Here is a 10444-nt window from a genome sequence, read left to right as displayed (position 1 = left end):
AATAGTAGTCTTTGTTAATAAAAAAAAAAAAAGGAAACTCCCTAGTATTTGAATTCAATTCCTAAAAATAAAATACAAAGTAAGAAGAGTGTTAAAATTAATTATGCAAATATTATTTTAATAATTATTTTTTGGAATAATTCCTTTATTTTATAAAAGTACATTATTGAATAAATCTTGTATTGTTGCATCTAAGATTGTCTTTGTCAGGTTTGTATAATTTCACATCAGTTATAGATGCAATTAGATGCAATTAAAGTGAAACTTATAAAAATTTGGATAATATCATTTCATAAGTTGGATTTTGGAGATTGAATTAAACCCAATTCAAATTAAAAAATATTAAATATTCATAAATTTAATATTGAATAATCCTCAATTAACCAAGCATCTATCTAATTTGATTATTTTTCCGGTACAATTTACCTACTCTCATGACTTTACTAGTGCGATATAAAAATAACAAAACAAAAATCATTTATACAATCTTTATACTCTAAATACCTAACCCGAGACATAAAAGGTGTGTATAAATATAAATAAAATAGAACTTATAAATCCCTTCACAATTATCACATTATATGCTAACTTTTAGATTTCGACCTACACGTAAGTCAAATTCAAGAAATGCATGCATAGCAAAGATAATACTATCATTATCACCTAGCTATCCCGTAGATGTTAGTGTCAGAAATATCAAAATACTGAAAATAGTAATATCAAGTTATATATCTCCCTACGTAGGGTTGTGCAGCTAGTAAATGTCTCACGGTTCACGCACGGGACGACGTTAACGGGTTCTATTCTAACAACTTTACATATATAATAGCAAGGGTATATAATAAACACAGAAAAAGAAAAGAATACGCGAGGTTTAGTGTGATGGTGATGGAGTACAATAAGATGAAGAGTAAACTAGCAATCAAAATGTTGAATCTTTCTTACGGAGTCATAGGCAAAGACATCTTAGTGCCGACGCTTTTCGACTACGTAATTATATTTTCTCACTCTCACAAAGTTGAAAATCATAAATGTATTCTCATCCAGAGTCCAAATGCAATTAAGACATATATACCAACTCTTGTTTTTTCAACTTACTACCCATTCTCAGTCCAAATAAACGGCGGCATAACCCAAATGATCGATAGTCAATTTGTCCTCTCATTTTTTTCGATTATTTAAAACCAAATATCGCTAGCAAACAAGGTTACATGCAATCTAAGTAGGTTTTTTTAATTATTAAATGTAAGTTAGATCAAAGTTAAAATGATCAATGAAAGGCAAAAATACCTAATTCACACTAATAATTAGGGATGTTAGTCAAAATCATACAATTTTCTTATTTTCATAAAAATTACATTTTTAAAACTACCTTTAATCATATTTATTAAAAATGGTGTTCACATTTAAATTAACTTAATGATATTTTTGGAATACTAACATTAAATAAAATTAAATTAGTTGAAATTTTGCTTACAGTCTATTAAATTTGGACATTGTTTTTTCTTATATTTAAGTCTGGATAAAGTACTATGTTTTTCTCTCTGTTTAATTTAAGTATTTCATTCACATTATAAAAGTTTTAAATTTAAAAATGGCGACCTGAGTTAATATCACTTTAAATATTGTCAGTTCTCTGGCGGCTTGTTACAGAATTCTGAGGGGACAAATATGAAACGAGGACAACTAAGTAAATAAAAATAAAAAGTATAATAGATACTTAGGTAGAAGAGTAGGTAGAATTAATGAACCATTGAAAATTTTAAGCAAGGTGAAACAGCATTCAGTCAAGTGAAACCTAGTATGAAAACAACGAAAATAAAACAGTTGTGTTTTGATCTGGGATATATGAGGTCAGCTGTGACCACAACTCTACAACAAGAGACTGACATCCAAAGGCAAAGAAAAAAGAAACAATATAGTTAGTTGACCGCCCAATTACGTGTGAACGATTCAAGACTCGAATAACTTAAGAATCGTAAAAGGTTCTGTTTTTCAAAGGTTACGGCACTTAGTGGTGCATCCAATGAGAAACCCATTGAATTTAAACCAATAAACTAATACTGATCCAGTGATCCCAGTCTTCCTGATTTGTTAATTAATTTCAAACTTCCATCATGTTTTTCTTCTTCTCATATGTTTCTAGAGGATTATAACGCAAACTACAATGCATAGTTTGCTACTTAGTTTCTAGAGGATCATAATCATACTTGTTTGCTACATGGTTTCAATGTCCCGAATAGATTTTTTATTTGTTTCCCTAAAAGCAAATCCAATTTTTTTATTTGGTTTCAATGGAATTCTGGTTCTTAAAAATAAATAATTTAAAATATTATAAGAACAAAGGAATTCTTATAGAAGTTGTTTTAAGGATAAGTAGTGAAATTTATTTTGAAAATATAATTGGGTGAAAAATTCGGCTTGAAAACTGAAAAATATAAATTTAGTATCTAAATGTGTTAAATTTATTATAAATTAATCTTACCCTTAATTTGGGAAACAATTTTATCAACAAGTTATAATATTCAATAATCAATTTAATAATAAGTTATATTTTTTTTAATCAATTTGACATTAAATTGTAAAGTTTAGGAATCAATTTATCATTAAATTATCTATCAATTTATCAACGTTTCACGCTTACTTTCAAAAAGAAAAAAAAAACTGTTTACACTAATTACAATCAAAGTTGCTTAACTATTAAGAAAAATTAATCATATAACAACTTTTAAACATAGGGTCAAAATTAGAATGAGAGATGCCGTGTGAGTAGAAAGATAAAATGAATCTCACTAGAAAAACTGAAGTTTTATCATTAGAGCAAACATTAATAAATGTTACAGTATCAAATTGTATGTAACAATAACGGACACTAAAAATAGGGTCAACTTAAATTGAGTTCCTACATGCTCTTGGAGAAATTTACTATTCAACTACAAGTATCTTATTTCATAAGAAAACTAATATATCATATAATAGGACAATTACAAACAATCAATCATCAGTTAAATAATGACATTCAGTAGTTTAATTAGCCATATCAGGCAAACTATGATATATCTTTGAACTTGTTAATTGCAAAACTGGATCATAAGTGATCAGCAAGATGCTGCTGCAAGAACCATATGTTTTCATCGGTCCACAAGTCTGCATCACCAAAACCATTGCATGGTTCAAATGCTTGGAGGTCAGAGTAGTCCCATTGCTGCCAAAGGGAGGAGGATATGGACTCCTTCTTCTCTGCACTTTCCGATGATGAAGTTGTACTTGTATCAGAAAGAGAAAGAGGCTGAAGATCAACCTCTGATGAGTACGATGAAACCATTGAGTTGTCACAAAACATGGTGGGATTGGCATCAGTACTAGATTCTGTTTGTTGAGTGTTGCACAATGTGGTTTGATCAAGGCCATGGGAAGAATCTGAAGGAACAATCCTGAAAGAAGCCTGAATCTGCTCCATAAGGCGCGGCATCCAAACGAAACGCACCGTGTCCCTGAACTGTTTGCTGTTTACATCACATTTGAGTTGCTTGGCCTGCTTCACCACTCGAGTCCTCCAATAGTTCTTTATCTCATTGTCTGTTCTCCCACCCAATTCTTCTGCTATTTTAGCCCACCTTCATTGAATAATAACACTAATTAGCTTGATCAACTTGCAAAACTATAGTAAGTTAATTAAATGATGCCATACTATATATAAAGTATCCCTTATAATATTAATATACGTACCGATTGCCCCAGCGGGAATGGAGTTCGAGAATCAAGAGCTGTTCTTGAAGGGTGATGTTCCCACGTCGAACATTTGGTCGCAAATAGTTCAACCATCTCAGTCTGCAGCTTTTGCCCGTTCGCTTTAGACCTGCATGTCAAATAATCAAACACATAATTAAGCCTATGATCCCGATTAATTTCTACATGATATATAATTGAGTCTTATTAACAGTTTCTCAGTATCCCAATATATGAATGCTTAAATTAATTACCTGCAGAGCGAGCGAGGGAGTTCCATTGACCTTCGCCTTGGAAGTTGACGTAGTTGATCAGAACAGAATCTTCTTCCTCAGTCCATGGACCTTTCTTAATTTTCATATCTTCTTCACTTGCATATGTTGCAGATGATAATGAGTCACTATCTGATAAGCTTCTCATCGCCTGAACACTGATCGTATCCATATTACACTTAATTATTATTTGACCCTTTTTCCTCTAATTTGAATTTGGAATAAGAGAGGAGAGAATTGAAAGAGGTGGTTGTGAAAAAATATCTCTAGCTTGTTCCGTTAAGCGTGTGATAGAGAAGGTGGTTTATATAGGGCGAGAACACGGCTTAAAAGAGCTAGCTAGCTAACATTGGATTTAGGAGGATGAGCACTTTGAGGATTGAATATTTGTCAAAAGATAAAGTGGGAGGCTGCGAAGATTGCCCAATAGTTGCAGTCTTGCAGAACGCTGAATTGTTAAATTATATCTAGAGGAGAGACATTAAACTAGTTTTTCCTGGTATGTTTTTTGTTTTTGATTTTGACCTTGCCATTTAGACTTGAGACCCTTTGACTTTGACTTTTCACACGCAAACAGAAACAAGTTAACCAAATAATAACAATACTTTTTCGTGGTGTTAAAGAGTCAGTGCGTGTTAACACTCAGTCAAACTCAGTATTGTGATTCCAAAATCCAAATAGTTCTCTATCGGTTTGTGTTTCAGGGTAAACTTCAATTTTTATTAACAAGTTGAAATTTTAAGTTGGTAATTAATCTTGCAAATAAACTAAATTTAAATGTTGCAACTTGCAAGTTAATAATATATGAAAATTTATACGTTCTTATAGGTGGCAACATAAGTTCAACACATATCAAGAGATCTCTAGCTTAATTACTTGATCAGTTTGTATCAAAGGTAAGTGCAGTACGCTACGCTGATTGTTGATAAATTATAGTGATTCATCATGAATGCTAATGCGCTTATCGTCTTAGCCATGACACAAAGTTGCAACCCTGTGATCTTCTGTGGGATGACGTGAATCAGACAGATCATCATATGATTATAATCAATCTTATTAGAGTTTATACGATTCTAAAATCTTATTAGAGGATCTCAATTTCCTTGATATCAAATATCCAATTGCAAATAGTAGGCTTCAATTCATAACAAATCCTCTTAACCAGAGATAAAAGTCAATATTTTCACTCGATATAAGTCATATAACTCTATTGTAAAAGACTGGCCATCATGCATGTGACAATGTGAATAACTCATCAATGTAGAATCAATTACAATGATACTGAATTACGGATAATTCACACATGTATCTTTTTATCCCTCTTGTCGTTACTCACCCTTAAGAATTTGAATTGGATATTTTGTTCTTAATTTTATTAAATTTTATGGTAAGTCTTCATTTAAATCACAATCTCTTTTTAAATTTTATGACATATCTCATCTTACACTCTATTCCACTTATTTTGTCTGGCTAGGTATATAGTTAAGAGTATATCTTACTGAAATATCATTATAATTAGCGTTAATACATAATTTAGTATTCAACTTGTTTAATCAATTATTTATAGTTGTATTTTAAAGCTTTAGATTATATTTAGTAGATTATTTATTTATTTTTTCCCCTTATATTTTTCTACCACTATGGCAAATCAATAGTAGTAATGCCTTAAGGTCGATCCATTTCTTTAAATGACCCCCTCAAACTCTAATTTTTAGCATTCTTTTAAACGGTTTCACAATTTTTTATCGCTTTCAATAGTCTGGTCCACAATTTTTACCAGAAAGCCAAACAATTTATAATAATTAATAAGTTCATAACCATCACCAAATTATCATAACAGCAATGAAAGCAAGAAAGAAAGGATGAGAAGAATAATCAAAACAGAGAAACACCTATACAAACAACACGTAAGTTTGATCAATCCATACCACATGAGGCTAACTTCCTCCCCATGCACCTTAATAATTGGAACAGAGAGATTTCGCTTTTGCCATCTCTTCCACGTACTTTTCCACGCTCACTCGTCCATAAACCCGCATGCAATCGAGTATGCAAAGGATGGAGTTAATTTGTGACAAAAACAATTTAATTAGGAGATAGTTTTGGAAGTTGTGCATGCGCAAGAAAAAGTGGATTAAGTAAATAGAGACTTGAAGAAGTGCGTGCAATTGCAAAGCAAGTTAAGAAAAGCAAAAACTTGTCTCCCTCAAGTACGTGTGTATGACGAAATTTTTTACTAGTTGGAGCAGTTACCATGTGTTTACTTTCCTTTTCTTGATCAATGCTTAATGGCAAACATCCACCTCCAGCCTTTGGATTAATTCGCAATGGGTCCAGTCCAAATTAAAATATCACCTTAAATTCATGGTTTGGCTAGGGACCTGTCAGTGAATTTAATTAGGGATTAAAAAAACAAAACGACAACTAAGCACCGCTGTTGTGGGATGAACACATGAATACAAGTTCAAATTAGTGATCTAAGAGCTTCCATAAGCTAAAGCAATAGGAAAAGACAATAATTCATACATCATACATGTAAATTCCAAAAGGAAAACCAACGAGAACTAATAATATGATTTGAAAAAATTAAATAAAAAAAAATATGCCTGAATAAAATTGGATGCTACATATGTGGAGCTTAATAAAGTTTAGCACTTGAATACTCTTCCAAAGCCACACGTCAAATACAAGTCTAACTCCTCTGGCGACTCCCTTTTCGTTGTTACTTACATTTGATGTATTGGTTTAAGTTTAACTCTTAGAAGAGAAATCAAGCACCTTATAACAGCAGGGATGCCAGTGTTGATTTGGATATAAGTTTTTACTGCTTTTCATTTTGTAACTTGAAATTTGGAAATGTCTATTATAATTTCCAAGAATATGTTCACAATATTTATCCAAACATATGTTTATTATGACGTGATTTACAAAATTTTGAGGAATCTGATGTCATTTTTTTCATTGAAAACTGTTCATTTCATAATTCGTTATCACAAAACATACTATTTAAACACACTTAAAATCAACTACAAGCTAGCGTCCTTTCATAATTCATTATCACAACGTCACAACTGTTAACAGTGAAAGGTGCTTTAAAACATTTTCACATACAAGAAGATAAATCTTAAGATTTTCTCAATACTTCATTTTCTTTAACCCAATGTTCTGCCTTTTTGGTTTCTAGTTTACACGCCCCAATCCAAGGCTTGGAGATGAGAACTGAATTTTACATTGTTAATTTTGAAAAAAAAAATACAAGAGCTGTAACTAGCACCAATCCTTATTTATCTATTCTGCTTAACCTGAAAAATAAACAAAGGAGTTCTCCACTTAGCCAATAATCAAACACACTCGCATTAAGAACAGAACTATCTAAATCAAATAGCACCAAATCCCACACTCATTACTCAAATTCCACCCACTTGGTAGCCGTCGGATTTACCAAACTTTAGGCTGAGTTGCATATTTGGTCTTGGCCAAAATATCGTTGTAAATTGTATCAACCAATGTAGCAAAATGTTTGATCATCACTGACATCATTCACAACTAAAGTATCATCAAATTGACAGATACAAGGTCTAATTAGGTGCGAATGGAGAAAAAAAAAATAAGTAAAAGGGGAAAGAGATCACTCAGTGGTGGCAATAAAATTTATGGTTCGATTCAGCCAGCGGACTTGCTCAACTTGAAATTTTGGAAGAGGGAGTTTTGCTATCCTCATCGTGAAAACTCTTTTTCCCCAACAATAATAATAATTGAAACAAAAACGAGAATTGAAAATCGATGGCCCATTTGATTTTATTTTGATTTTCTGGAAGAGATCACTCACTCAGTTCAGCAAAGCAATCACTCGAAGAGAGAAAACCGTTGAGCTTGAATTTCATGTGGTCATCATCATGAACTATTTAACCAATACGTTTAAAAAATAACAAACAAAAAGACATTAAACACTGAAAATGAAATAAGATCACCGCAGAAAACAAAGAGTCGGAGAAGAACAAGTCCTCAACATCGGCGTTGCAGAGTTGCGCTCGCGCACAAGCTCTGAATTTATACCAAGAATTACGCCGCATTTTCAACTAACAAACAAGCCTTGGGAAATTATTAATTTAAATTATAACTTTTTTTAAAATAAAAATATAACCTACAACTATAAAAAAATATTATACCGGCAAAAAAATTATTATTATTAAATAATGTATTAGGAAAATAAAATAAAATAAAATATTTTTATCGTCAACAATACATATTTTATTTTGTTAGATAAAAATAAATTAAAGAAATCAGACTTATAAATTTGGTCCTTATAAAATAGGATATTTTTTATTTTAATTCTTTAAAGTTCTTTTTTCTTTCAATTCTTTAAGGATTTAAAGTTTTTTATTTTATTTTATTTTTAATTTTTTTAGGTAAATTGTGTTTTTAATCTCTCGTATATTTATTTGATTATCAACTATTTTAAACAATGATGATTTTAAAATTTAGTTTACCAAAAAATTATTATTATAGAAAAAAAGTTAAAAGATAAGTTAAGTAAAAAAAATTATTGTTGTAGAGAAGAAAATTGAAAGATAAATTTAGTGCATATTCCTATATGATAGAAGAGATAAAAAGCAATTTGTATCTCTCTTTATTTTTATTCCTTCTGCTTATTTGGTTAAATTTTAAGAAGAAGAAAAACTATTTATTTTTATTGAAATTACTTCGAATTTTTTAGTGTGCCAGTTATCCTTCTTATATGTTCACTTTGATATAATATACACTGTTAATATAGGAAAAGAGAGAGAAATAATCTTTCAATATTTTGTTTTATAAGGATATAATTGAAAGTATTATTTAATACTATCTCCAAATCTTAAAATGATAAATAAATAGAAATATATATTTTTTTCAAAAGCGACAGCTAAAACCAATATGTTGTCAATCAGGTGGAATTGAGTTCGTATTTTTAAGTAACATATGCTTAAAAAATATAAGATTAAGTATCAATTATGTTACATGTTAATATATTCATAAACACATGATATGAAGTAAAAAATAAGAAGTTATTATCAAAAAATATTTTTTATATAAAAATACAAAAGTTATTTAATAATATTTTAAAATATTTTACAAATGTATTGAATATTTGTATATTATTTTTTTATCTGTTTAAATCAAAAACATAAATAAAGAATTTTACTATAACTCGACTAACTGAATTAAATTACATCATATTACAAACACACAGTAAATAAGTTGTATTTAAATTTCATCAATCTCTTTAATTTTTTACTCTATCCATTATTATCTTTCATCATTTTCTCGAAAGTTGAAATCCTTTAAAAAAAATCATTCTCTCGAAATAATGATTTTCATTTAAGCACCACAACCACTATTGAAACGTGAAGTTTAATAGAAAGTATAAAATAATTTAACGTGATTTGTTGGAAAATAAGAATAAACCTAGAAAAATGTTTAATATTTTTGTATATATTTTTAAATAACTTATACAAGACAACAAAAATTACTAAAATATTACATACATAAGGAGAAATTCGTAGTAAGCATGATTTCCCTTTATTTCAAATCATTGCAAAGTTGTGAGATGTGGTGGCCAAGAATCTTAACAAAACAAAGTTACTTATGATATCGTGTTACATGTGCAGATGTCAATTTAAGGTGTCTGATAACATTTTGCGTATTGCAGCTACAATAAATACTTGATAGAACTTTATTATTCATGGTGATCTTTAACAAAGGAGAGGGGTCAACCTCAGAGATGGCCCGGAGCACCAACTTCCATTGATTTGGGGACTGGGTTGGAAGTGTCCTATCCTACTCACATGGAACACATTGCTTGCTTGCTTTTCACAAACTCTTTTCTAAGTTAAAAAGCAGACCAATTACATGCTTTTACAGTCGTAGAAGCAAGCACAAACAGTGACCAACCCTCTCATAGCCAATCACAGTATGACAAACAGAGAGCTGAAGAATCCTCCCATAGCCAATCACAGTGTCACACAGAGCTGAAGAGTGCAAATTTAAATTAGCACAAAATTTATATATACAGTTTCTTGGATACTTTTAGTGTTGTTTCAAATTTAGAGATACATCTATGCGCGAAAATTAAAAATTTTGGCGATAAAATTTATACCCAAAAAATAGCTTAAATGGAAAAATTTGTGAAATGATAATTGGATGATAAGATATACAATTAAACCTAATATATTTTTCTTTTTCTTAATTTTCTTGTTTTCAATCTTCTATGTTTACTCTTGGTGGAAGAGTATAGTGAGGTTTGGTTCTTAGATGTTTTTCATTGGAGATTTGCTCTAGGAATGAATATTGAGCTTCATGGATTCCATTATTGGATGTCTTCTTATGCTCCAATCTTGAGCTAAAAGTTTTGTTTTTTTAAGTCTTTTTGTAATCATCGATTGTTTGTTTATGAACTTTATGAT

The 10444-nt window shown here is 30.3% G+C and overlaps 1 protein-coding gene and 1 non-coding gene across 2 annotated transcripts; both read right to left on the bottom strand.

Annotated features, from left to right (window-relative positions):
* Nucleotides 1-2795: 2795 nt before the first annotated feature.
* On the bottom strand, nucleotides 2796-4454 carry LOC114370654 (transcription factor MYB78-like). The gene is made up of 3 exons (XM_028328044.1): nucleotides 3984-4454; nucleotides 3730-3859; nucleotides 2796-3617 (listed from the first exon to the last, which is right to left on the bottom strand). Exons 1-3 carry the CDS (start codon nucleotides 4171-4173, stop codon nucleotides 3089-3091), a joined length of 849 nt encoding a protein of 282 aa, XP_028183845.1. The 5' UTR covers nucleotides 4174-4454; the 3' UTR covers nucleotides 2796-3088.
* Nucleotides 4455-7629: 3175 nt separating this feature from the next.
* Nucleotides 7630-7732, bottom strand: LOC114372767. The gene has a single exon (XR_003658331.1). It is a non-coding gene; the product is annotated as a small nucleolar RNA R30/Z108 (small nucleolar RNA).
* Nucleotides 7733-10444: the final 2712 nt, after the last annotated feature.

The sequence above is a fragment of the Glycine soja genome, chromosome 10, assembly GCF_004193775.1.
Source record: "Glycine soja cultivar W05 chromosome 10, ASM419377v2, whole genome shotgun sequence".
Classification (NCBI taxonomy): Eukaryota; Viridiplantae; Streptophyta; class Magnoliopsida; order Fabales; family Fabaceae; genus Glycine; species Glycine soja.
This window is presented reverse-complemented; position numbering and strand designations above follow the sequence as displayed.